This window comes from Dryobates pubescens, chromosome 10 (genome assembly GCF_014839835.1).
Source record: "Dryobates pubescens isolate bDryPub1 chromosome 10, bDryPub1.pri, whole genome shotgun sequence".
Classification (NCBI taxonomy): Eukaryota; Metazoa; Chordata; class Aves; order Piciformes; family Picidae; genus Dryobates; species Dryobates pubescens.
This window is the reverse complement of record NC_071621.1, coordinates 8,395,827-8,423,413: the sequence shown is the minus strand read 5'-3', so window position 1 is coordinate 8,423,413 and position 27,587 is coordinate 8,395,827. Positions and strand designations below refer to the sequence as shown.

Genomic DNA, 27,587 nt, shown 5'->3' with positions numbered 1-27,587 from the left:
AAATGAACCCTGAGTGGCATCACAGGCTGTTACCGCTGTGGCTGTCAAGTTATTTTTGCTAGCTGCTTATTGCCACACCTGGTACTCTTTAAATTAGTTCCAGAAAGGTTTCCCCATACGTGGTGACAGAGGGTTGCTTATTGCCTCACAGAGCAAAATATTTCCCAGATCATAATGCAGAGAAAGCTGTGAACTGTCATGCAACGTCTAATTACTATGTTCTGCTGTACGCTCTTTTTTGTGCTAGCCTACCAGAGATAGTGTCAGACATCTTATAACAGTAAGTAGTGAGAGACAGTTGTCACTTAAGGACTGATTACAGACCAGTGCTTAAAGGGTACTACATAGTGGGAAGGACACAGGGAGTAACTTCTGTTTGTGTTATGGCAGCACTCAGGATGTGAAAGCTGTAGTCTTGGATCCAACTTCTGTAGTATTGGGCACTGCAGAAAATTGTGGTGATTAATCTAATTTAGGTTTGTATGGAAGAAAAAACTTGAATAACCCATTGGTGAGGGGTGTGCCTAAGACTCAACTAGGAAACAGGGCTCAGGAGCTGAAAAAGATCATAGGGAAAATAAAATCAGAAATGTTTCAGTGTTGTCAGTGATATTTCCTTTTTGTAGTGGGGGAGGGGAGAGTGGATTGTCTTTGTTTCAGAAAGCTTTGGTTCTGATTCAGCCACCAGACTGGAAAGCCATTAACTGTCCATTTCCATGAGCAAGGCAGTAAATATGAAGACTATTTTCATGCCAGTCATCTCCCATGAATTATGTGTAAGCACACCTATGCAAGGAGGGAAATACTCCTGAGGAAAGAGTTGCTATTCAGTGCAAACGAGAACAGCCTCTGTTCTACGTGGGAGGAGAGAAGGGATTTCTTGATTGTCTTCAGGAGTTCTAATATTCTAACATCTTCAGTAACTGATGGCTTTCTTCTGCACACTTTGCCATCAACATTTCTAGAATATTAATGCAGGGCAAATAAGTGAGGAATAAGCTACTCTACAGCCACATCAAAGTTCTAGTTTTATATTTTGAAAACTGATTTATGTCTGAGTTTTAAAACATGACATAAATGCATAGATTCTTTGCACCTAATTGTTGTGTAGTGCTAGTATGGTGCATCAAGCATAGGCACTTTCAAAATCTGCCTAGGAACATTTCTAATGAGAATAGGCTATTGATAGTATGGCTTTTCCAATTTCACATTCTGCTTTTCTAATTGTTTAGTCATTGAAATGAGTAAAGGAGAATTTCTTACGTTGCTTTCAGATCTAGCTTGATTCACAGCTTCTCAGCTGTTGCAGGGGAAGCACTCTACTTTTTGCTCATCCTCTCAGGTAAAACTCTTGAAGTGTCATACTAAAAGTATATATAGAGAAAATTTATTCCAATGCAGTGATCCTGAAGCCCTCCAATTTAACGTTTCTACTTTAAAAAAGGAGAATATAATTATATATATATGTATTTTAATTATTTAACAGGTTTGATTTTTTTTTCCTGGTTTTGTTGCGGTTTTCTCTAGAACACCTATTTTAGAGCAAATGCTGGAAAGCAACACCTTAATTTGAAGCTTACAGTACTTAACTATATAGAAATATTTCAGTATTCAAACAGTTCTTATGGAAGTAATCTCATAATTTAACCCAACTAATGAGCTCCTCATGTCTTTGCAGTACTTTGGTCTTGCATGTGGTCTGTTGGGTTGACAAAGATGTACTGGTTTTGTGTTGGAGAGAGAGGCCATTTTACCCAAATACTTAATACCAAGATCCCTTACTATGCAACCTTCTCTTTGTGGATATAAATAATTAATTTACTCAGATAACTTTTTATTTAAAATTATATTTCCCAAGAGTGATTACTTGCTGAAATGGCTTGGTAGAAACTCAGACTGAATACTTTTCTTGAGTGGTGGTGTAGGTAGGAAAGTTTGGTTTACAGTTTGCCAAACCATTCATCTAAACTGTCAGACTGAAAGGTCGTGTAGCATCCCCTAGTTCCTATTTTCTCTTCTTTTCCACAACTTCACCTAAGAGATCTGAGAGGGAGTTTGGACTGTAGCATACAGACTTGTGGCATGCAGGGGGCTGAATGTTACGTAAAAGTCAGAAAAATCTGATATATTAATTGATATTAATTCTTCTGTATTTACCCAGATGATGGTGGCTCTTCCAAGTGTAGAAGTGTATTAAGAATTTTTGTTGTTGCTGTTTTTCTTTTTTTCCTTTTCTTTCTTTCTTTTTTTTTTTTTTAATTAAAGAGTTATGAGCAAGTATTTGTAAACTGAGAACATGTGCAGTGCTACAGCTGCCATTTTGAAGTTGTGCCATGAACTATTAAATTATTTTGTCATCTTCGAACAAGAGAAAATTTCTGGACGTACTACTGAAAAATAATACTGTGGGAGGCTTTGCTGGCTGGGAGCTGTTTCTAGCTGGGTAGTGGGGCCTAGTCCATTGGGAGGCCTAGTCCATTGCTGATTCTGGTTGAGTATATATATGCCTTTTACCTGACTGCCTTTTGTGCTTTTGTTTACTTTTATAAATATTACTGATACTAACTTCCAATCCTGTGCAAGTGTTTTTATTTACTCTTTTGGGGGTAAATCTACGTTCTGTCCCGAGCTGGAATGTCAAATCAGGACACAGTCTTATGATACCACATAAGAACTCCCTTCTACAAATGTAAGTTCAAAAAACAAGGAAACTTGAGGTTAACTATTAAGATGCACAGTTTTCATTCCCAAAGAACACAGTACTGGAAAGACTACAGCTTATGCATTAGGGAAAGGTAAATGAAAGATAAAAGTGCTGAAGGTTGATTGATGGTGATAGTGGGATATGAATAATGAAAGTGATTTGTAGTTAATTGAGGGAGTCTTGTTTATGTGCACACTGTTGTTTATACTCCTGGACAGAATGGCTGCAAAAGTGCATAAAATACCCTATTCTCATCCTAGTATTGCTGTCATCTAAACTTTTTTTTTTTCCAGCTCTTCACCTAATTTTTGATTATTCTTTTGATTTCCATTTATGGTCCTGGTTTTGGTACTTTGATCCTAAACTGGAGGGATGACAGTTCTTTCAGAGTTTCTCTGGCTTTAGCAGCTGAAGGGCTTTGAGCTCTATATGCCATTCAAGCCCATTCTTTTCTGGCAGGAAGAGTGAAGGTTTTTTTTAATGTTATTTTTTAAGATTATTTTCTTCACTGTTACCTTTGTAGAATCACACAGTCATTTAGGCCGGAAAAGGCCTAAGATCATCTACTCCAACTGTAAACCTTACACTGCCTAGTCTACTACTAAACCATGCTCCTAAGTGTGACATCAATATGTCTTTTAAACACCTCCAGGGTAACACTTCCTGTTACTATGTGTTTCTTCATATGTGGCAATTTGTCCTGAAATATAAAAGTTTTAGCTGACCACAGTTATCCCTGAGAAATGACTTGTTAGCATAGCCTTTTTGTTTTTTTACAGGAACAAACAGGTAATTAGGTGTCTCCTATAAGGTCATGTAGGAAAATATTAACAGTCATCACCACTAATACAAAGTAAACATTAACACTAGCAGAACTACTATTGTGCTTACCAATAACTGTGTAATGATTACAGCTATGTCCCAATTTAAGAATAACAATTTATGTGCTAATGAGATAATGTAAAATATCATTATAAAATAATTAAAAAAAAAAAATCTCATTACTGTAGAGCCAATCTTGTTAGTCTCTTGTGTTCAGAAGTCTTGTGGAACTTAGGCAGAGTTTAAGTGGCTGTATATTTCTGGAAAAGAGCTCAAATTGTGTTTATTAGGTGGCTATGTGCCTTCTAGAAATCCAGTGCTAATTGCATTGCTTGTACAAAAATATGTATATTGGTACATAACATTTTTACCACCCCTATTTGGGTCAACCCGGAGTAACGTAAACCTAGGAGCTGTTTCAGCAATGTAAAAAAAGGTTAACTCTCCGCAAAAATTAATTCTAATTTTATTTTAAAGCTTATGAGAGCTCAGCTAGTTCTACTGATGTTTAAATAAACTTCCAATAAAAATATTTCTAAACAGTAAAATTTAAAAAATAATTCTAAATATTTATGATTTGTGCAGGTGTATAAATGCAATTTGGACAGACTTGAAACAGAGGAAGCTTTCTGTAGGAGGCATACAAGGTGGTTTCATACATGGAATAAGTATCAATTCTGAATAGTGGAGGTCTATCAAAAATTAGGATCTATTTTCAAAAGGATAAAGTAATTTGTAGTACTAAGTAACCACAATAAAATGCCAGGAGTTTATTGTGCATGAGTTTTGAAGTTGTGTAACAGCCCCTTTGTTTATTTCCTTGAAAGTCTTTTACAGTTCTCCTGATTTATCTCTCTCAGTTTTTACACAAAGCATCAGCCCACATCACAGATTTTAGTGGCATTCATTCAAACTCGGGCACTGTTTAATTCACCAGTGTAAATCTAGGAAGCAGTACTACACAAATCCTATAGCTGGCCTGCATGGGTATTTGTGATCTGTTTCTGTGTTTTGTTGTCCAGACATACCTGTCCTAGCTTTATGCTAAATGTTTAAGTGTTCACCTGGCTTCTTAAGTGAGCTTTGCAGGCAGCATTGAACTCATGACTCCTGTGGTAGGTATGTTTTGAACTGTCTTTAGACAAATTTCACTTGGATGTCTCTTTGCAATGTGATTGTCAAAAGGCTGGCTGGAATATAAACACTCTGTCCATCTTAAAGCCATGGCTTTTGGATCAGGTGGCAATTGTTGGGTAAATATTGGCTTAACCTTAGTTTTGTTTGGACATATTAAAAGCAACATGTTTGAAGATGAAATTATTTGATAAGCAATTAGCTAACCTTAGATAGCACTGTGTAGCAGCGTAACACTGTAATTACTTTTATATGCTTACATTGTCTTTTAGGGGAAGTTAACTACTATGTATTAAAGAATATTTCAAAGAGCTTTGAGAAGGTTGGTACATTTGTTAACAAACTTTAATTACTCTCCTGCTTGTGTTATACACATGGTTTTGCCAGTATTTTTTCTGACAGCTCTTTAGAACAGTTTTGGGTTGATACTGATATCAAAACAATAGTGGAGCTGAGTTATCCATTTGTAATCTCATTGCTAACTTTTGGTGAGGCATTAACACCTCCATTTTTCAAGCGACAACACTGAGGACGTTCTTAGTGCAAGAAAAAAAAGCTCCATCCAGTGCAGAACCGCAAAGATATTAAGGAAGTAGAACATCACCCTTATGAAGAAAGGGTGAGGAAGCTGGGTCTCTTTAGCTTAGAGAACAGGAGACTGGGAGGTGACCTTATTAATCTTTATAAATATGTAAAGGCCCACTGTCAGGAGGATAGAGCCAGGCTCTTCTCAATGATGTCTAATGATAGGACAAGGGGCAGTGGGTGCAAGCTGGAACACCGGAACATAGGAGGCTCCACTCGAACATAAAGAGGGAGGGATAAATAAGAGAGTAATGGGCATGCAAGCAATGAGTGTAACGAGCAATGAGTATAGGTGGTCTTCCCCTATCAATTCCCTTTTCAAAAACTGAATGGCCCAATGGCACATTAGCCATTCAAATCCCGCCAATCAATTCAAAACGTTTATGTGGCAAGTAAACCGCACACGCCTTCTCTCATAGCGTCTGACACATGCAGTCGCCTCTCTGAAACGTGAGGCTCGGGGATCGGGTTCAGCTTCCACCCCACTCCAGGCAGCCTTAACAGCACTTACCTATTAGGCTCCTCGACCTCAATCTGGACCCTGCAACAGAGAGGGAGGTGAGAGGGGCAGTGGCTCAAAACAGATTTAGTTGTGTGGCAGTTTAGGCTGTGCCTTCAAGAAAAGACAGCTGCATAATTCTCTAGCTGAATGTTTGGGTGTAAAAAGGAAAACAAAGATTGATTCTAAATGAATTTCATTGGTAGATCACTGGGATGTAGTTTTATGAATTTTACATTCTGTCTCAGTCTGTCTTTTGTTTCTTGGCCAGAGTGCATGCTGCTGACCCTGGCCTGAGACTGATAAGACAAGCATACTAGTTTTTCTCTAACAAAGCTTTGAAGTCAGGAATTCCCTTAATATCCTTTTCTCTCTTTCTCTCCTTTTTTGTCTAATTAACTGGACAAGAAGAGAAGGGGGAGAGCAGTTGGGGGGAACCCGAGGTGAGATCCTCCTCGGGAGGATCTGTGTTATGTTCTTTCCTGTAAATTCTTATACAATATTGTAAATACTGTATATTTTATATATATTCATTGCATTTCATTATTGCTTGTAAAATACAGCTTTCCATTCGCTTCTCCGGCTGAGCTTAGCTGTGCTTTATATAGGTGCGGGTGGATTAAACCATCAAACCACTACAAGTTGTCTTGTTAATGCCTCTTCCAGGACTGGTAACAAGTCTGAAATTTATACCTGAAGGTTCTCCCAGATTATATCTGTGTATGTCCATGAGAGACCGCATGCAACAGAACTGTATTCTACAGACCTTTTTTCAGAACCTAAACACGTATTTGCCATACAGTCATATTACAATTGTATTTTCTCCCTCTGCCTAGGAAATCAAAATATGATTCCAAGGAACCTTCTTTTTTATTTTAGTAATATAACAGCTTATCTGTATTTTTTATTTATATTTTCTGTGTTTGAATTTCACTGAAAATGTCTGAGGCTAGATGCTGATTTAATTAAGAAGTGGCTGCTGTTTATTTTTCTCCTGTTTCAAGATTAGAGCTTTAGTGTAAGACCAAATTCTCTTTAGCATTTACAAGCAGTGCTTAATTTAATTCATTTTTTTTTTTTTAATCAGAAGAGAATTTGGCCCAGCACATTAAGGAGAAATTACCATCTCATAATCTATTTAAATGCTTAACTTCAGTGATTAAACAAAAATGGAGTGGAAGCACTGTGTTCTGGTCCTGAACTTTGTCCCTGATTCTGCCAAGATTCAATTGCATGCCAATTTGTATCACTAAGTCTAGTTCTATTAATCTTCACCAGAACTTGCAGCTAGGTTTGTGTATAAACCCTAAAAAGATCAAAACTGTTTATTCTATGTGTGCTGTCTTGGTAAAACAGCTACCTGTAATTCTCTACTATTACCAGTTCCTATCTAATGACATTTATTACTTCATTTTGAGGCTGATAGACTCCTATTTAGTTATTAACTGGGTACAGTTAGAGTTGCATTAGTGAGTTGTGCTTGTTCATCTGAGTGTAGATTTTCTTTCACTGTAGGGAAGATCAGAGTTATGTTTACTTTGGATAAGTTGAAACTTTAACCTTAAATAATCTTGGATGTTCTGACCATATGGAGTGAAAGAAATGTGTGATACTTAAGGAATTAGAAAGAATGGTTATCATCTTTAACCACTTTAATGCCTATTTTTTTTTCAATATTAGATCTTCCTAATGATGTGTACTTACCAAAGTCTTACATGACAAACCAGCCTGCCTTTTTTTTCACAAACCTCTAATTTTTCAGGTACTTTGGAATTCCTTGGCATCTCAGGATTTACCCTGAAATGCATGGAAAGTAGGCAAAAGTATTCGTATTTACACATGAAGTTTCCTATCTATCTTCAGTTTTGTTCTAGACGAATTTGTTTAGACAAATTAACTGTTACTCATCTGAGATAAGCTTCCCACAGAACTATGGTGTTTCACCGTTCCTCACTTTGCTCTGTAGCTTCCCAAGGAAAGCTCTCTGAGTTTTGAGTGGCTGATGTACATGCATTTCCTCATTCTGGGGGAGCTTGGAGATTACTGCAAAAATGTTCCAAGTTCATCATCATTCCGAGACTTCAGTGGTTTCAGTTGCTCTGTGAAGATCATGGAGAAGGGAAGGTGCCTCTGTGGAAAGGGGAGATGTCTAACAGAAACTGTTAGCCTGCTAGGGACAAGTTTGTACCTGTTCTGACTACACAGATTGGATCAGGCTTTTTACTCACTTAGTTTTGGGTCAGCTAACCATGGGGAAAGTGAAATACCAATTTAGAGGTTAATGTATACCCTGCAGCATCAAAAGGAGGGCAGCATATGAAGAAAAGAAAACAATGTGACTTTCAGTGTAAGAATGACATTATTTTAGAGTTAGGCTATGTCACCAGTAAGCTATCTGAATTATAAAAGCAGTTACATGACACTAAAGATGCTGAAAGGAAGATAAATCCTAGGGGCATCAGCTGAAGAAAGGAGTATAGAGCTTGTCCTGGTCTATTTAATTCTGGAAGTCTGTGAACATGGAAGGTCTTGTGAGAGATCTGAATTGACTAAACAAAATCTAATTAAAAAAACTTTAGATTAATGACTTCAAAGTCAACATGAGCTGAAGAAAAAGACTGTAAATTGAAAGGAGAACAGTTGCTTATGTTTAGCAAAATGAATTTCTTAATGATTTTATTCCATGTTTGGATGATTTCAGGGCTTGATGAGATGAGAAAATCCAGGAAGATATTTTGGTGTGGAACAAACATGATAAAGGACTTGTGTGTTGAAATAATGGGAAAAAAAGGATATGCTGTATCATTTCTATTTTCATGTCACTTATCATAGGTTTTGACTTTGAGCCACTGTGCTTAGCACTGAAAGTTTCTTTAATAAATTGCTGATTAAATTAATGGGAATCTTGATGGTAAAGTGGTACAGGCTGTAATATATAGCAATCTGTTGGATAGGAGGAAAAGAATCTTTTCTGTTAAATCTATAACCCATATTTCTCAGGAGTCCTACCTGAAAAGTAGACTTTATAGTTATTGTGAAGAATTTTTTTAAAGTGGTTACTTATGTTTACTCCAAAATAATACAAAATTATTTCTTTTCTCCACAGTAAAACCAACAGTTATTGATGTTGACATTTATGTCAACAGCATTGGTCCTGTATCATCAATAAATATGGTAAGTGACTGGCCAATGGCATCAATACTAGCTTTTGAAAAAGATAATAAATACCACTGGGATAAGTTGTTTTGATTGCTGATTTACTTCTGGTTTCAGCTATAACTCTGTTTTACAGATGACTCTTTTGTGTCTCTTTAAGAGAGGAACAAACCTACAAGCAATATTGTGCTTTTTGTTGTCTGTCACAAAATGCTGGTAGATCTTGAATGCTAAAATACGTATCTCAGGAATAAATAAGTATGAATCAAAGCTATTGTCATAAAAGTTCTTGAATCAACATTTCAAGAGCCAGTTGAATATACAGAGCTTCATAATGTGGAGTTAATGAGAGTCATACACATACTATCTATTTACTTGAAATTCAGTATCACTTCGATGGCTATTTTTCTTTCACTGAGTTATAAACAATCTTTAGCCTTAAAATATGTTTCGAGAAACTATATGTATATGTCTGTACTGCATGTATGAAGGAAGAGAAACTGAAAGAATCTGTGTCATAGTGTGACAGTAATGAATCTTACAGGACATAACAATTCGTCAGGTCTTCTTAGCTCTAGGACTTTTGTCAGTTTTGCAGTAACACATTCAGATAAATATGAAAGCAGGCTGAGTTTATGTAGCTATGGCTGCTTGTGCAATTTCAAGTTTTAATTCAGCACAATAGTTGTCTTTGTAAACTAGGTTGAGGTTTATACAACTTGAAAAGGACTGGTTAATATCTTAATTTAGTTAAAGCTCTTATACTAACCTCTTCAAAGTGATTACTTTCTCTCATTTACAATGACATTCAAAGGCTGCTGTGTACAATGGTGATATTAGAATCTAATAAAGGCACTGCAGGTATGTTTTGCATTTTTGAAGCAAAAGTTCCTGAATTTGAAGATGGTCGTTCATCTTGTTTGGTTTTGCCTATGTATATGGGAGAATGTAAATGATTGTGTGTCAGTTACTGGGTGGTCAGGGACTCCTGTGCTCCCTGGCAATGGGAAATTTGGCAAGTAAAACCAGAACAAATTATGTACTGGCAACGGCTTGGCCACATATTCAAAGGGTGTGAAATGTATTGGTCATATTTCATGTGAAGTATTGAATGTCAAGCAATGGGAGTACTTGCTCCATTCTTCAACTAATAAATAGCTATTTATCTTGCCCTTCCTCAACGGCTTACCAAAAAGACTTGTCAAGGTAATGATTTATCAGAAGATTTATTCTGCTTATGATCCTCTGGTTTGTATGTATGTATGTATGTATGTATGTATGTATGTATGTATCTATCTATCTATCTATCTATCTGTCTGTCTATCTATCTTCCAAGAATGGGTATTCTGTTCAAAAGCAATGGTGACAATAGTGAGGATGCTTACTTTTCAAAGTCTTTTTAATCTTTTTGCTCTTTACTGTTGTGAATTAGCTTGTAAGTAGCATTTTGGGGTGCTGGAAATAATTGTGGAACAATAATTAAGAAAGTGTTTGATCAGAACAAATTTAGGTAGGAAAGAGGAAAAAATAATAAAAGGAACCTGTGGTTCTTGGAAGATTATTATGGCACAGTCAAAACATTATAGTTTACTTATCCCTTAACTTTGAATTCAGGATATCTTATGGTACTAAGATGGAGAGGTGTGCCACAATAGCAGTTTTAAAAATGCATACCATATCTTGTTGATAGTCGATGGACTTAATAGGATAGTTAGCTGGGTAGGATGGTGCAGAGAGGTTTCTTGATTACAGCTGATAATCTGTAAGGGCTGAATGATAAATAAAATGATGAAATACAAAATGTAGATATCTGAAGTATTAAGGACTCCAGTCTGCTTAAAGCTGTATTTAAACTTTTGAATAGGAATGGATTTTGTTTCAAATATGCTTGTGGACAGTACATCCCACAGAAACTGAATCAAAACTAATTATCAATACAAGAGATTTACATTAGGCACTCAAATGTAACAAACTTGTCCAAAAGCTCCATTTCTTCTCTGATACTTTGGAGTTCATTCAAACTTACATGAGAGAGCAGAAATGAGCTTCAAGTCTCAATTTTACAGTGAAGATGGAAAGTTGTCTTCACAAACCTACAAGCTGTGTACTAGTTTGGCTCTCCAGTGGCAGAACTGATTGAGGAGATACTTTCCCCACATTTGTGTTATTTCAACTGTTTGACTAGAGTATGCAGTAGCTCTGTGGTACTCCACAGGAAAAAAAGAAAATTTTTTTAAAATAAAAAAATAACTATTGGGAAAATATTTAAATAAGGTTTTTCATGTAGCGTGTGAGGTGCTGAAGCATGGGTACACAAACAACAGAAATAGCAGCTGAAGCTTACTTGTAGTAGAAGAGGAGGAACAAAGGGTCCATCTTCAGTCTGATTTCTGTCATATAACTGAATTCTCAAAGGAAGAGGAGTGAACAGTATTCTGGGAGAAAAAAAGAATATTCTTGCGAGAATTTACATATGCTACATTTCTCATCAGGACTGGATCTTTTAGCTTTCCTCTGCTAAATTATTATTAAAAGCTGAGCTATTTTGTGAAGGCAGCTTGGCAAGGTGGTCATTGATTGAACAGAAAGAAAGATGATTACATTGATTTCCATTTCTTCTATTTAAAGAGTGAGATCATCAACATGTACAAGGACTTCCCTGCTGTGTACTTCCAAACTTAGCCCATAGGTCTATCACTTTTTTCTTAATCTGTAGCACTTATGAGAGAAAATCATGTGGAGCTTCTCTAAATATCAAACTATTCAGGTATATTTTCTTATAACTTCTCATCAGCACTTTTCTTCCTGCGGGTGAAACCTAGAAAGTAAAATAATTTTCTTCAATTATCTATTCAATGGGTATTCAGTTGAATACCCATTTTGTACAGCAAAGCTTTTCAGATGCCAATAACCTTTTTGTAATTATGATTAGACTTGAGTATGAATATTAATATCTCATTATTTTGTGGTGGTTTAAGCCTTAACTGGGAGTTAAGAGCTCAGATGAGGACAAGGCTGAGAATCTCTCCCCACTCCCCCCTCCTCCCTCCCAACAGAGAGGGAGGAAAAAAAGGAAAGGAGCAAATCCACCAAACAATAATTTGGAGTCGGCTTGGAAGTAGACAGGTAAAGAGTTTTCTTTAAACAAAACAAAACAAAACAAAACAAAATATATATAAAACAGGTAAGAGTCACAAGGGCAAGGAACAAGGATGGATGGGAGGGGGACAAAGAAGAAGAATACAAAACCAGTCTCTCTCTGAAGAGGTACGGAGGCAGACGGGAGAAGGATCAGGCCTGACCACGTGGCAGAGGAGCAGGAAGGCACCTGCAGTAGCTCTCATCCAGGAGACCTAATGGCTGCAATGTCCTGCTTTTTATACCCTAGCTGGGCAGGGAGGAGGGAGTGGAACAGACTCAGTTTCCCAGGGGGAAAACACCCTGCAAGGAGGGCAAAGCACCTGCAAGCCCTCCACCCTGTTTTTTTTCAGGATGGGCATTAACCCACGACATATTTCTGTAGCAGTCAGGAAAAAGTTGCTACCAGACACCTGCCTACAGCAAAGATAACCTGAGATGAATTTTATGTAAATATTTGTGGCCCTGAGGTAAAAGAAATCCTCTTAGACGGAGCCTAGAGATGCCACAAGGGGAAGAAATGTTAGGGATGCCTTTAAAAAGGCTTGAAGTCAAGGGAAAGGTAATGTTCTCTGAGACAAAGATGGCATAATCCACAGGAATATAGAATTGACCTTGCATTCCCTGCAGAGGATTTATGCCACTTACCCTTAAAGGCCTTGCTAGTGATTCATTTCCTAGTTGCTTTAAAAGTATCTGCTTAGAACCTCTGGATTTCTGGAAAAAGTGAGAGTGATGGTGAGAAGGTAATGTAGATGCTCTTCTACAAAAAACTTAAAATTATAATATCTTTATGATGCCAGTAGAAACTTCTTTTCTGGATAGGCAGTGATGAATCTTTGTCTGTGACATGGAATATTTCTTTGGGGCATGGTCTGAAAAAAACTAGTGTTAAATAGTGAGAAATAGGAATTGTGTAAGAATAAAGAAGTAAAAGGCTGAATAATGCACTGAGGTAGTATAGAGTGGCAATAGCTTTGAAGAAGAAAGTAATTTCAGCATTTGGAGTATGATGTTATGACATGATAAAAAGTATTGATACTAGATGAGTATTATGAAATTGAAAACTTTTGAATGCCCATTCAAAAATTTTATCTGTTAAAAAGCCTTCTATTGTACAAATATCTTTATGTCTGTCCTTTATAAAAAACTTGATAAGATGTGAGCTTGGACTGGTTTAAAAGAAACATGAACTGGTTGATTTAAAAGTAAATGACACATGGATGTTCTGAGCTAAATTCAATCTTTCTGTGTATATCCCTTCATCTTGGCTTTTGATCTCTTCATAAAGGAAGCTAGAGGAATCTGCAACTTCCCATTATCAGAGATCCTGACTTGCAGGATGCACAATATTCATATCTGTCACAAGATATTATTTCAATATTTTCTGTATTTAAAAACTTGGTTACATCTGTAATCATAATGAACATGCTTCTGTTAAGAATCTTCTAAGTGGTTTTTTTAAATTTGAAAATTCACTTGCAATCTCATTTTAATTCCCACCCCCCCATGTTTTATATCATAAACCAAATTATGAATTCCTGATCACTCAGTTTTAATCTCTCTTAGTGTCTTTTTTTTTTTTTTTAACACTTCCCATTCAAAATGGTGTCCAGGAGGAATATGTTTTGCATTCAAATCCGTGCTTCAGTTTGTTTTTGTCAACCATCTAGTCCTCATCAACAACAGCAAAGGTTTCTAAGTTGCTTTCTAATATGTTGTGGTGGTGAGAGAAAGTTCAGTTCTCCCCCCCCCACAAAGAAACCATGGCTAACTCAGTCAGAGGAGCAAAATGGGTAAGAGCTATATTTACAAAGAGGATGACATGCAGATGACTATATACACAATTTACAGTATTTACAGTATATACAGAAATATACAGCAAAGAACATAACACAGAAAACCTTCCCTCCTTGAGTGAGGAGGGTCCCCTCAAAATACCCCCTTCTCTCCCTTCCCCCCTTTTTTCCCAAGAAGGGTTAGAGAAAGAGAAGGTAATTATTAAGGAGGAAATTCTGTTAGTTAAAAGCGTGTGCTAAGCAAAGAATTAGTTTCTTATCTTCTTAGCTCGTTAGCTCAAGGTCAGCTCCTGCCAGCACAGAGGAAAGACAACTGCTCAGGCAGACTGGAACAGACAGACTGAACTGACTGAGATTCAAACTGAACTAAAGCTAAAATTTAAAGTTGCATTCTACCAATCTACCAATGAAATTAATTTAGAATATCTTTGTTTTCATTCTTATACCAAAACATTCAGCCAGAGAGTTCCAATAACTGTTCCTTTCTTAAAGGCATAGTCTAAAATGGTCACAATCCACCCTTTCTAAACAATTTAATTGGCTGTTTGTACTGTCCATCCAATCTAAAATAATATCTACACTTTGTAAGTAAAGTTCATAGTCCATTCCGGCTATCCTCAGATGTAAATGATTCAGAAGTCCAAGAAAATCAGAAAACAAGAAAACAGAAAACATTTTGTCTCGTTGCAGATGAAGTGAAGAAAAGGGATCAAGGACTCTCAGTTGACTCAGGGCTCTCAGGGTTCATGCACCGTAGATTCCTCATGGATTCTTCCTTTGGGCATGATGTATCTGTACAGCACTCTGAAATAAAACTCTCTCAGCTAAAGTTAAATTTCTTTGTGGAATACACTGAATTTCTGAAACCACCCCTCAGGCAGGTTTAGCATCTCCTGAGGGAGAAAATACCCAAACAGTTTTACCTAGCAGATTCTTTTCTCTAACAACAGGAACTCTATCACCTTCTACTTTCTGTAGCAGATCTGAGTGTGCAGGTCTAGCTCGGTTCACTGAACCTCTACTATTCACCAGCCAGGTTGCTTGTGCTAAGTGTTTTTCCCAGTTTTTCAAAGATCCACCTCCCATGGCTTTAAGAGTGATCTTCAGCAAACCGTTGTAACGTTCAATCTTCCCTGCAGCTGGTGCATAGTAGGGAATGTGGAATATCCACTCAATGCTGTGCTCTTTGGCCCAGTTCTCTACAAGATTGTTTTTGAAATGAGTTCCGTTGTCTGACTCAATCCTCTCTGGAGTTCCGTGTCTTAATGTGGATTAAGGTAGCTTGGTTTTCTACAGATAAGTAGTACTGGCTTGTGTATAAAAGAACAGGAAGAGGTGTGACCATGTAAATGCGCCAAGTAGGAAATTCCTTAGGGAAAAAAAAAAATTGAGACAGGAACGTAAACACTGGGATTATGTAGGCTATTGCATTTCAATAGCATCAGTCTGTGTGTTTGTGTGTGCACACGTGTAGTCTTAACTGAGTAGGTATGGAACCTAAGACTGCAGCACAAGTTTCTGTTAAAGGAAGAATTTGACACCTGTACAGTTTTAGTGCCTTGAATCTCATTTTAGTGGAGCTGTACAGGAAGTATGTTGAAGAGACTTTTTGAGAAACAAGATTATAAACTGTACTTACCTGTTGATAGAACTGTTAATTGATTATGTGCTGGATATGTGTGCATGTCTTTATTCTCAGGTAATCTGAAAAGGTAATGCATACACTGTTTCTTTTGTGTATTTTATTCTTTTTTGTCCACTCTCCAGGCTATGTTATATATCTTTATGGATGCTGTATTTCCCTTTCATTCAGTTAATTGTTGTAGAATAAAAGCAGTCTTTACTCTTTTTTGTCCCTTAATATACTGATAGGCTTTTTTGAACTTCAGGTTTGAAGTCCCTACATACTCATTTTGCTTCTCTACTAGACATGATAGATATTTTAAACAGTAGTCTTGATGTGGAGACTTACCTAAAATACTGTTCAGAGGTTATAATTAAATCTGAATTTTTTTGCACATTTCTAGTCTTCGTGTCTGTTAATTTGGTAGTCAAAACTATTATTGGCGCATCTGCAGTTACAGAAACATAACCTGATGAATCATCCCATAATAAATCAAAGTTACTTTAAATCTGGATTTAATCTGGTTTTCACTCCACTGTGTGGCCCTATATATTTCCTTTATGGGCTTCTTCTCCAAGGTAATGCAAGACACTAAGAACAAGCTGTTCATGGCTATTCTTCAGGGACAGCCCCTCACACTTTATCCATTTCCTGACAAAAAGGGCAATGCTTCCTTTCCTGTCCCTTCTATCAGGTCATAGTTTTCTAGCTGCACAGTAACTTCCAGATCGTTCTGTTCATTGCACATGCTGTATGTGTTCATGTAGAGGCACTTCAGCTGTATCACTGCCTCCCCTTGACTCTCTTGAGATGTCTCATGGCAGTTTCCTTGCTGGCTTCTGCTGCCTCAAGAGCCCTGAGCTCACCTCTGCTGGATTTTGACTGCACTGCAGTGTTCCCAGCTCACGTCTGGTCAACAGGGTTCATGCTAGGATCACATCCCTCTAAACATTGTGAGCTGACCCTCAGTTTGTCACAGGTAAGCCTGATTTCTTCCTCCTTCCTCATCACATCTAGTTTAAAACCCTATCAATGAGTCCTGCTAGACCCTCTTTCACGTTTGAGAATGGTGACTCCCATCTGATGCCTGGTGGTGTTTAGACTAACCCATTCTGAAAGAACCCAAAATTGTGACACTGGATTAAATTTTAGATGGAGTGGGTGTGTTCATTTTCAAAGACTAAAAACCTAATCATGCACTTAAGCATTTTGCTAGAACAGACCCACTATTCTTGCCTCTAGAGTATATTTATGTACTGTCATTAAGTTTGGATCACTCATGATGAAAAAGTTACAAATTATAGAAAACTTGCATGGATTTTTGCTGATAAATCAAAATCACCTAACATACAGACTCATTTTTTTTTGCTTCAAGCTCTGGCAGCCAGTGCCTCACTATGAAAATGTTTCTGGGAGGTAGTAGTAATATGTGGAAACTTAGGTCTGTTTATGACCTTTTTCTCCACTGAATTTGTGAGAGGTTAATATAATCTCAAAAGTGAAACTAAGTAAAATGGATGAAGCTGGAGGGAAAAAAATGAGCATGGACTGATTTTTTCACATCCCATCTTGGCGGCTTCTACTTTTGATCTGCTCTACAGTCCCACTTTGTGTAACTGTTAGGGCACCTACCTGATAGACACTTGGATAGACACTTGGATAAAGGCCCAGGCAGCCCTTATCTGAGGTGCAATGGGATGAACTAGTGTAATGTTCATTTTTGTGTGCTGAAACTTGTGTACTGTGATGTTCAGCAGTAAAATATTTACTGCTATAATTTACTACGTTGGCAGGAAATCCTGTTTGCTTCTTGGAGAAATGATAGCTTCTGTCACAAATTTATGGTAATGAACTGATCTGTCTGATGGTCTGTAATCTCATAGTTCAATCATATTATCAAGTATGGATGACTTAGCCTTAGTATTGTCTCAAAAGGTGCATAACTAGTGAGTAATTTACTGTCAGTAATATAGGAGAATGAAATGTCTTGTCTGCCCAGTAATGATCATTATAAAAAGATCTGAAGACCAGCTGGACTAAATGCTTTTACCATAGCTAAATAGTGCTACAGTATCTAACAGGTATCTTCATCTCTGAGTGATTGAATTGGCGTTTTCACAAAGTATGGAAAGAAACTACTTTCCAGCCTGATCCCAGTTCTTAAGCTTTGATTTCTCCCACTCAATAACCCTTTTCTTGGGCCTGCATGACCTAGGTTTTAGAGTGAGTGTCTGTCCAGTGCTACATAGATTCATTTTCTTTATTGCCACCATTTGGGAAAGTTAATTTAGAAAAGCTAAATTGCTTCAAAGGATATTGAATTACTTTAGGATAAATTGGGGGTCTCTTTGTCTAAATCAACATAGGTTTTGAGTGGTCAAGCATTTATCAACTTTATTTTAGAGCTTGGGCTTTCCATGATTGCTCCCTGAAAGAAGAATTACTTTGTGTTGACCTGTTTATTTGATTCCTGCATGATATTGACGTAATTCAAACGATGGTTTTGAGAGCTCGGTCGTCCTTAGTTCTTTCACTAATGGATTTACCTAAGAAGCAAATGGATGTTGATGATACAGTATAAAGTTTTGAGAATGCAGACCCAGCAGCTGCAGAAGGCATAGAGTGATTTCAGTGGCATCATAAATGTCCTAGTAGTTAGGAAGGAAAAATCTGAATTCAGTGTGAATCAATAGAATCCCTAACTGGGTCACAGAACTCTTCTTGTTTCTCTAAGGTTTTTATTTGTGGTTGGTAAAGAATGAATACTATTTATTAGTGTAATTTAAATATCAGAAAAATGCCTGTCATTTTCCCACCATTCTTACAATGAATAAAACTGTGAAGAACCTATGTAGCTTATTTTTTTTCTACAAGAGAGCTTGTCATTAATCTATTTGGATATAATTTCCATTCTGTCTCATTGTTGAAAAACAAGTTTTAGTGAGTTGTTTTTTAGAGAATTTACAGATCACAGGATGTTAGGGATATGAAGGGACCCCTGGAGATCTTTGAGTCCAACCAACCTGCCAGAGCAGGACCATAGAATCTAGCACAGGTTGAACAGGAAAGCATCCAGAAGGGTCCAGAGAAGGAGACTCCACAGCCTCCCTAGGGAGCCTGTTCCAGAGCTCTGTGACCCTCACAGTGAGGAAGATCCTCCTCATATTGAGGTGGAACTTCCTGTGCTGTAGATTGCATCCATTGCCCCTTGTTCTATCACAGGGCACAAGTGAGAAGAGGCTGACTTGACACCCAGTCCTCATATATTGATATACATTTATTAAATCCCCTCTCAATCTTCTCCAGACAAAAAAGCCCCAGGTCTCTCAGCCTCTCATAATAGGGCCCATGTTCTGGTTCCTTAATCATCCTTGTAGCCCTCTATTGGACTCTCAAATAGAACCCTTTCCCTCTTGAACTGGGGTGCCCATAACTGGATGCAATATTCTAGGTGGGGTTTCACCAGGGCAGAGCAGAGGGACGAGAACCTACCTCAATCTGCTGGACACACTCTTCTTAATGCACCCCAGGATCCCATTGGCCTTCTTGGCCACAAGGGCACATTGCTGTCCCATGGATAACTTGCTGTCCACCAGGACTACAGGGTCCTTCTCCGCAGGGCTGCTTTCTAGAAGATCACCTCCTAACCTGTACTGATGCAGTTTATTATTCTTTCCCAGATGCAGGACTCTGCACTTATCCTTGTTGAACTGCATTAGGTTCCTCTGTGCCCAGCTGTGGTGGTTTGAGCCTTAACTGGGACTTAAGAGCTCAGATGGGGGCAAGGCTGAGAATCCTTCTCCCACTCCCCCCTCCTCCTTCCCAATAGAGAGGAAAAAGAAGGGGAAGGAGCAAATCCACCACGAAATAATTTGGAGTCAGCTTGGAAGTAGAGAGGTAAAGAATTTTCTTTAAACAATATATATATGTGTAACAGTAACAGGTAAGGTTCACAAGGGCAAGGAACAAGGATGGATGAGAAGAAAAAAAAACCAAAAACCAAGAATACAAAACCAGTCTCTTTGAAGAGGCACAGAGGTAGCAGGGAGAAGGATCAGGCCTGACCACATGGCAGAGAAGCAGGGAGCCACCAGCAGTCCTTGTCCAGGCAAAGGCTAAGAGAGCTAATGGCTGCAGTATCCTCCTTCTTATAGCCTTGCTGGGCCGGGAGGGGGAGTGGAACAGACTAATTTAGTTTCCCAGGGGGAAAACACCCTCCAGGGAGAGCAAAAGCTCTCACAAACCCTCCCCCACTGCTTCCAGGATGGACGTAGCCCATCACACCAGCTTTTCAGTCTGTCCATGTCTTGCTGAATGGCCACACAGCCTTCAGGTGTATCAGCCAAGCCTCCCAGTTTGGTATCATCAGCAAACTTGTCTGTCTGTCCCCTCATCAAAGTCCTTGATGAAGATGTTGGACAGGACTGGACCCAGCACTGATCCCTGGGGGACTCCACTAGTTACAGCTCTCCAGCTAGACATGGCACCACTGATCACCACTCTTTGTACTCTATTGTGTAACTAGTTCCTAATCCATTTCACTGTCTATTCTTCTATCCCACATTTCCTGAGCTTGCTCACAAGGATGTTATGTGAGACAGTGTCAAAGGCCTTGCCAAGAGACTGTTTTAGTGAACTTAGTGTTCCTTGGCTGATCAATACTCTCAGACATCCTTTTTCTGGTACTGACAAGGTATTTCTGCTGAGTGACTATGCAGAAACGAAGACCAAAATAAATGCTTGATATCTAAAATGAAAAAAAAAAAAAAAAGTCTGTGTGTTTTCATAGGTTTCTTCCTCAATGATCTCTCCAGCTCTCCTTGTGCATCTGCTTTTTGTTAGGCTTGTAAGATACAGGTAGTCGTGCTACATACTGTACTGGACAAGTTGTTTTCTAATCTTAAAATTCCTATTATCTCCAGAAACTTGTGTCTTTCTTCCTACTTCCACAAGTTACATTTACAACCCCTGAAGGCAGAAGAAATTTGGTGAGAGGAAAGTGGTTTTGTAACTATTATTAGCTTTTTGTATGCTACACAGAAGCAGACAATTTTGACCATAGAGTTTTAGATATGTTTTAGTTAAACATGTAAGGTGTTAGTGGAGTCAATCTATTAAAAATAACAACATTTATTTCAATGTTAATATGATAATTTTATTAAGTTATTTTAAAAGTTTGAAGTGGCAAAGATAAGAAGACTATTCAGAGGTCTGGGAGATGGAAGTCTCAAGGCTGTTGGAAGATTCTTAAACCAAAAACCCTGCTATCTTCCTTTCTGGGTGTTTTTTTTTGTTCTTACCCCAAGGCTACTTATGTATGTTCAAAGCTTATCTAGGGAACTGTATTCCCTGGGAGACCTGGAAGCAAGGATAACTGCTTCTAGCTTCCTCTGACTTACTTTGACATACTTTGTAAAGAGATTTTTGCTTAAGGAACTTAGTCATGTGAGGTATTAAATATCTAGTTATAGTAACCTGATGCCGTTGTCATACTTGCGACCTGACAAATTTAGGGCTGTGTTTACAAAGGTATGGAGGTATCAAGCTCCTACAGTGCTTGTTGTAGTGTGATGGTTTAGCCCAACTGCACCAACAAAAACTTGCCATAACTGACAATGGTTGTTAAATAATTGTATCAGTTTGAGTTCCACGGATATTGGCCGTGCACAGAGAATGAATACTTGATTTAGGTGGATTCAGATTTAGGTGGATAATTCTTGGTACTTTCTGTAAGTATTCTTCCATAGGAATTATGGATTTAAAAATAAATAAATGTTGCAATAAAAGAATTGTTGTGCCTCTTGTGGTTTGAGATTTAAAAAGGCCAAGTATGAAGGAAGAAAATTAGGCCAGCTTTTATAAAGAAGATATAGTTGGAAAAATGGAGAAACCCTGAGTCATGACAACATTTCATCGTATATAACATAGACACAGTAATGATTATACTGTCATGTAATTTGCTGCTGTATTAATCTTACTCTGTGAAGCCAGAAGTGCCTGTTAAGACTGCATGGGAGAAACAGAATAAATATGATGCATCTCAGTGAACTGTAACAGAAGAGAAAAGACAAAAGTGGTTGGCTACTATTTTGAGAACTTTTCATAATACAGCTATGCTATTTCAGCCTTCCTGGTCCTCATTCCTGAGAGAGATTACTAAAAACTTCAAAAGAAGAAGCCTGTAAACCACATTTCATAATTTTATTGAATACAGAGGAGAACAAGCTCAATAATGGCAAGGAGTTTGTCTCTGTACAATCTGTGCTCCCGGTAAACTCTGCAACTGGTAAGTCCTTGTCACCTTTCCTGCCTGCTGCACCTTCTCCTGATTCACACTAGCCTTTAATTTGATTATCAGTCGATTCATATAACTTATTTTTACCCAGAACATATTCATCTCCACAGGCTTGAAGTTTGCTATGCCTCTCTCAGACCAGAAAAAGGGGCATGTGTTCCCATCATTTTGTGATTTTTTTTTCCCCAGCTGTATAGTTTAGAGTAAGAATCAATTATCTGTTTTCAGACCTTGCCTCTTAAAATCATCCTAGAAACAGAAGTTAATGGACTCAAGGGATAGTGGAGCTTTGACTGATAGTTCATATCTGGTAAAGTGTTAGCTAACTGTGACAAAGAAGTCACTGCCATCTGCTTACACACGCTCCATATATCAGGCTCTGATAGTTTTGTGCTTTCAAATGGCTTTTCATGTGGATATTTCTCCAAGGTATATTTGCTGCAGTGTGCACATTATCTTTGTATTTGTTGCTTAGAATGCCTGTGGATTGAGGATGAATTACAAGGCAATCAAAATTGTGAACTGTACAAAGGTGTGACTTTATTCTTGCAATTTATAGAGATTATTATCATGTAATAAACAATGTTTATGTCTAATAATGTCAGTTACTTAATTTTACTTCTTTTAGTAATTGAAGAGTTGAGATCATCAAGCTGTTTGCAGGTATTCCCTGCTGCAAATGTAAATGAAAAATTTCCTCCAATATTCCTTATCTGCTTCAGTCTTGGTCTTCATTTCTCTGGATGAAATTGCCACTTGATGGCATACTCACTAAACATCTGGCTATCTTTAAGGCAAAGCAGTTTCAATGTTCCTAAATTGGCCTTCATGCATTATGCAAACATTACTTCGTTAGACACTGAGATAAGACATCAAACTATATTGTTTGGTCAGGATAATGTAGGCTTGCCTTTCCTCTCTGGTTTGAAATGAGAGTAACAGTTTTGGATAAATTCAGTTCATGCAATCATTCGTGCTTGTGATTCAATAAGATACCTCAATGAATGTAGTCAATGATTTTGTTCCTGACTTACGATGATACCTATGTGCAATGTGTGAAGCATAAACAATAAAAAAGCTAAATTAATCTCTCACCAAGTAAATGTAACTCTTCCAGGTGTAAGTCTGAATCATGTTCTCCTAAATTGTTCCGCACTGAGGGGCTAATAATATCCAAAGTAACCTGAAGTTCATTTTAGTAGTAGAACATACTAGATTCTCATTTGCATTCTGCATTTTCTTTTAATTTGCACTATTGTGGAGAGTGCAAAGTGAAACACCAGTAAATTTGCCACACCTCAAGTATTGTGTCCAGTTTTAGGCAGCTCAATGCAAGAGAGGTGCTGGAGCAAGTGCAGAGGAGGGCAATGAAGCTGGTGAAAGGCCTGGAGAATAGATGTCATGAAGAGCGACTGAGGGAGCTGGGGCTGTTTAGTTTGGAAAAGAGGAGGCTGAGGGGAGACTTCATTGCTCTCTACAACTACCTGAAGGTATGTTATGAAGAGGCTGGTGCTGGTCTCTTCTCACAGGTAATTAGTCATACAACAAGACGAAATGGCCTCAGGCTGTGACTGGGCAGGTTTAGACTGGACATTAGAAAAAAAATTTTCACAGGAAGAGTGGTCAGGCATTGGAATGTGCTTGAGATTGAGTCACCAACCCTGGATGTGTTTAAAGGTCGTTTGGATTTGGTGCTTGAACTTTGCAGAGTAGGGCTATCAGTTGGACTTGGTGATCCTGAGGGTCTTTTCCAACCTGAATATTTCTGTGACTGTGATTCAGGAATTTCTTCTGTGCTCGCTGAGGCCAAATAAATAGGTGATGTGTACAACAGTGAAGGATTCGCCTGATGCCTATTGCAGTCTGAATTCCACTGGGGTCCCAGGTTGACACTTGATATAAATGTCTGACTGCATGAATATAAATGGAGATGTGTCCATCCATGCTAGTCCATAGGCTGCTGCTTGCATATATCTTTTTTTTTTTTTCCCTTTAACTGTTTCCAGATTTAAAGGTTAGGTATTACGAGAGTTTTTCTGTGTAATACTATAATGTATGATATCATTATTATGTAGAGTTCAGTAAAAAACACAGACAATGAAAGAAACAACAGACTGCAAGATTGTACAATTCTACTTACCTGAAAGGTACTGATTTTGTCTTCAATACTTTTCCTGCAGTGTGTTCTCTGACTCTCTGGAGTCTGAAACTGTATTTATGTAAATACTGATGAGCATTTCTATGCCATCTGGATGCTAATATAAGAATAGTATAAAGAAAGGAAAGTGAAAACAAATGTAAGGAGCCTAGGAGAATACCTTAAAAAGATAAAATTAAACCTATGTTTTGGGACGTGCCAAACTGGACCAGCACACAAAGCTTTAGATAAATTTTGGCACGGCTACGTTAGGCAGCTTCAAAGAGGCAAATTAAAAGAATTATTTGGGAGTTTCCTTTGGGTTTCCAAAAAGTTTGTCTAAGATGGTATTATGTAACCTGAAAATTACATAACCTGAAAGGAGGTTGTAGTGAGGTGGGGGTCAGTCTCTTCTCTCTAGTATCAGGTGATAAGAGGAGAGGAAATGGTGTTAAACTGTATTTGTTCTTTGGTTTCTACCAGATTTATGTATGAAACTTTTGCTGAGTTCTGTGACGATAATTTCTGTTGAAATACCTCACCAGAAAAGCCATCAGCTAGAGTATGGAGTAAAAGTGTTTCGCTCTTAAAGTGGATGGTACTCGGAGAATCATCAACTTGGTACAACTGTTGGGAGTGTTTGTCCCAAATCTGGGCTCTTTACCTGTTGTGCAGAAAATTGATCAACATACAGAGCTGAGGTACTTGTTTTATTCCAGTTCTGTGCTGGAAAGGGTGCTAAGGCGATAAATCACAGAACTAGCTTACCCCAGGAATCACCGAGGGTCTTACATATAAAAAGGTAATTAAGGAAAAATCTCATCACAATAGCTGATTGCTTACCTGTGACTCCATTACAAAAGTCATTACAGAAGTACCTTTGCTGGCAGCTGTATTGTTGGTTTGGTTTAGAAGGGACCTTTGCAGGTCATCTAGTCCAACTTCCCTGCAGGGATGTCTTCAACTAAAGCAGGTTGCTCAGAGCCCCATCCAACCTCACCTAGCATGTTTCCAGATGATGTTAATCCTGACAGTTACAGTGCTACCTAGTCAAGAACCTGATGAAGACCACAGCCAGCTCCAGTTTAAACATGTGGGTTTAATATTAAATACAATTCTCTGACCAAAAATTTAAACATGCCAAAGCCAAGATTTTGTGATACTGCTGCAACATTGAGGTCACAGGCCTCCAGACTGCATTTCCTGACATCATTGTGCAAGTAAAACTGTAACAACAGATTGAGAGGGTAAATTTATTTAGTAGGAAAAATGTAAACATCAATTCGCTTCTCACACAGAAAAAAACTCCATACTTTCCTTAGTCTCATGAACCTGGAAGTTTGGTGTTTTGTTGTTGTTGCTTGGTTGGTTTTTAATTAATTATGGTTTTGTTTTTTATTTCTTACTAATATATCAGTCTGTACATGCATAAACTTTCCATAGCCTAAAGTTACAAGGGTATTTAAAAACACTTTAAATAAAATGACAAACAAACCAGTAATAAAAGCCTTAATTAAGTAAAAGAGAGACATGCCAAAAATCGCTCAGCTTCTAAAGAAATAACCCAGTTTATGCCGAGTATCACATGGAAACCAAAATCAGGAACTGGGTATATGTGAAAGTGCTTCTCTTTCATTATTTTAGTGTCTGATTGAACTTCACAAGGCTCAGCCTCCATTTTCGTGCAGAATCTGAAGGCCTTTCATGGACTGAATCTCCAGCTGTTTCAAATGAGTATTTTCTAGGCTGAGAACCAGGCGAGGATCAGTTTTACTTAGAAAATTGTGGATAATTTTAGCCTTACCTAGTAATTTGTTATCTAATGGAATGTCTTTCTGATATGGTCATAAGTGACGTGGAAAAGGCTGAGGTTCTCAATGATTTCTTTACCTCAGTCTTCACTGCAAGGGCCTCTAGCCACACTCCTGGAGTCATGGAAGATAATGGCAGGGACCAGGAGGAAGAACTGCCCATCGTACGTGATGATCAGGTTTGTGATCACCTGAAGAACCTGAAAGTGTTCAAGTCCATGGGACCCAACGGGGTACACCCACGGGTACTGAGGGAACTGGCAGATGAGATGGCTAAACCCCTCTCTATTATATTCCAAAAGTCCTGGCAGTCTGGGGAAGTCCCCACAGACTGGAAAAGGGGAAACATTACTCCCATTTTCAAAAAGGGTAAGAAGGAAGAACCAGGGAACTACAGGCCAGTCAGTCTCACCTCTGTGCCCGGAAAGATCATGGAGCAGATCCTCCTGGAGGCACTACTGACACAGAAGAATACTGAAGAGGTGATTTGGAACAGTCAGCATGGCTTCACCAAGGGCAAATCCTGCCTGACCAACCTGGTGGCCTTCTATGAACAGGTGACAACATTAATAGATGAGGGGCGAGCAACTGATGTCATTTACCTGGACCTGAGCAAAGCCTTCGACACTATCCCGCACCACATCCTGGTCTCCAAACTGGTGACACATGGGTTTGATGGCTGGACCACTAGATGGATAAAGAACTGGCTTGATGGCCGCACCCAAAGAGTGGATGTCAATGGGTCCATGTCCCAGTGGAGGCCAGGGACAAGCAGAGTCCCTCAGGGATCAGTCCTGGCACCAGTCTTGTTCAACATCTTTGTCGGTGACTGGGACAGTGGCATTGAGTGCACCCTCAGCAAGTTTGCTGATGACACCAAGCTGTGTGGTGCAGCAGACACGCTGGAGGGAAGGGATGCCATCCAGAGGGACCTTGACAGGCTGGAGAGGTGGGCACAAGCCAACCTCATGAGGTTCAACAAGACCAAGCACACAGTCCTGCACCTGGGTCGAGGCAATCCCAGGCACAAATCCAGGCTGGGCAGTGACTGGCTGGAAAGCAGCCCTGAGGAGAGAGACTTGGGGGTGCTGGTGGATGAGAAGCTCAACAGGAGCTCTCAGTGTGCACTTGCAGCCCGGAAAGCCAATCAGATCCTGGGCTGCATCAAGAGAAGTGTGGCCAGCAGGTCAAGGGAGGTGATTCTCCCCCTCTACTCAGCTCTGCTGAGACCCCACCTGGAGTACTGTGTCCAGTTCTGGAGCCCCTATTACAGGAGGGATATGGATGTGCTGGAACGTGTCCAGAGAAGGGCCAGGAGGATGATCAGAGGGCTGGAGCACCTCTCCAATGATGACAGACTGAAAGAGTTGGGGCTGTTCAGTCTGGAGAAGAGAAGGCTCCGAGGTGACCTAATTGTGGCCTTCCAGTATCCGAAGGGGGCTACAAGAAGGCTGGGGAGGAACTTAGGATATCAGGTAGTGATAGGACTAGGGGGAGTGCAATGAAGCTGGAGGTGGGGAGATTCAGGCTGGATGTGAGGAGGAAGTTCTTCCCCATGAGAGTGGTGAAGCCCTGGAATGAGTTGTCCAGGGAGGTGGTTGAGGCCCCATCCCTGGAGGTGTTTAAGCCCAGGCTGGATGAGGCTCTGGCCTGCCTGATCTAGTGTGGGGTGTCCCTGTCCATGGCAGGGGGGTTGAAACTAGATGATCCTTGTGTTCCCTTCCAACCCTGACTGATTCTATGATTTTTCTTTATAAATACTGATTTTGAAATGAGTATTGTAAAGATTTTGGGGGAATTTTTCTGCAGAAGTTATCCATCACAAAACTTCTCTTTGCCAGAAGCGCTTCAGACAGTAATTTGGCTATTTCTGAAACAAAACT

General features: G+C 38.8%; 1 protein-coding gene across 1 annotated transcript in view; it reads left to right on the top strand.

The window, feature by feature from the left end:
* GABRG3 (gamma-aminobutyric acid type A receptor subunit gamma3) overlaps positions 1-27,587 on the top strand; it is a 425,205-nt gene that overhangs the window by 7,888 nt on the left and 389,730 nt on the right. Inside the window, exon 3 of the mRNA XM_054164712.1 lies at positions 8,851-8,918. Within this exon, the coding sequence (XP_054020687.1) occupies positions 8,851-8,918 (68 nt within the window). The remainder of the gene's footprint in view (positions 1-8,850; positions 8,919-27,587) is intronic.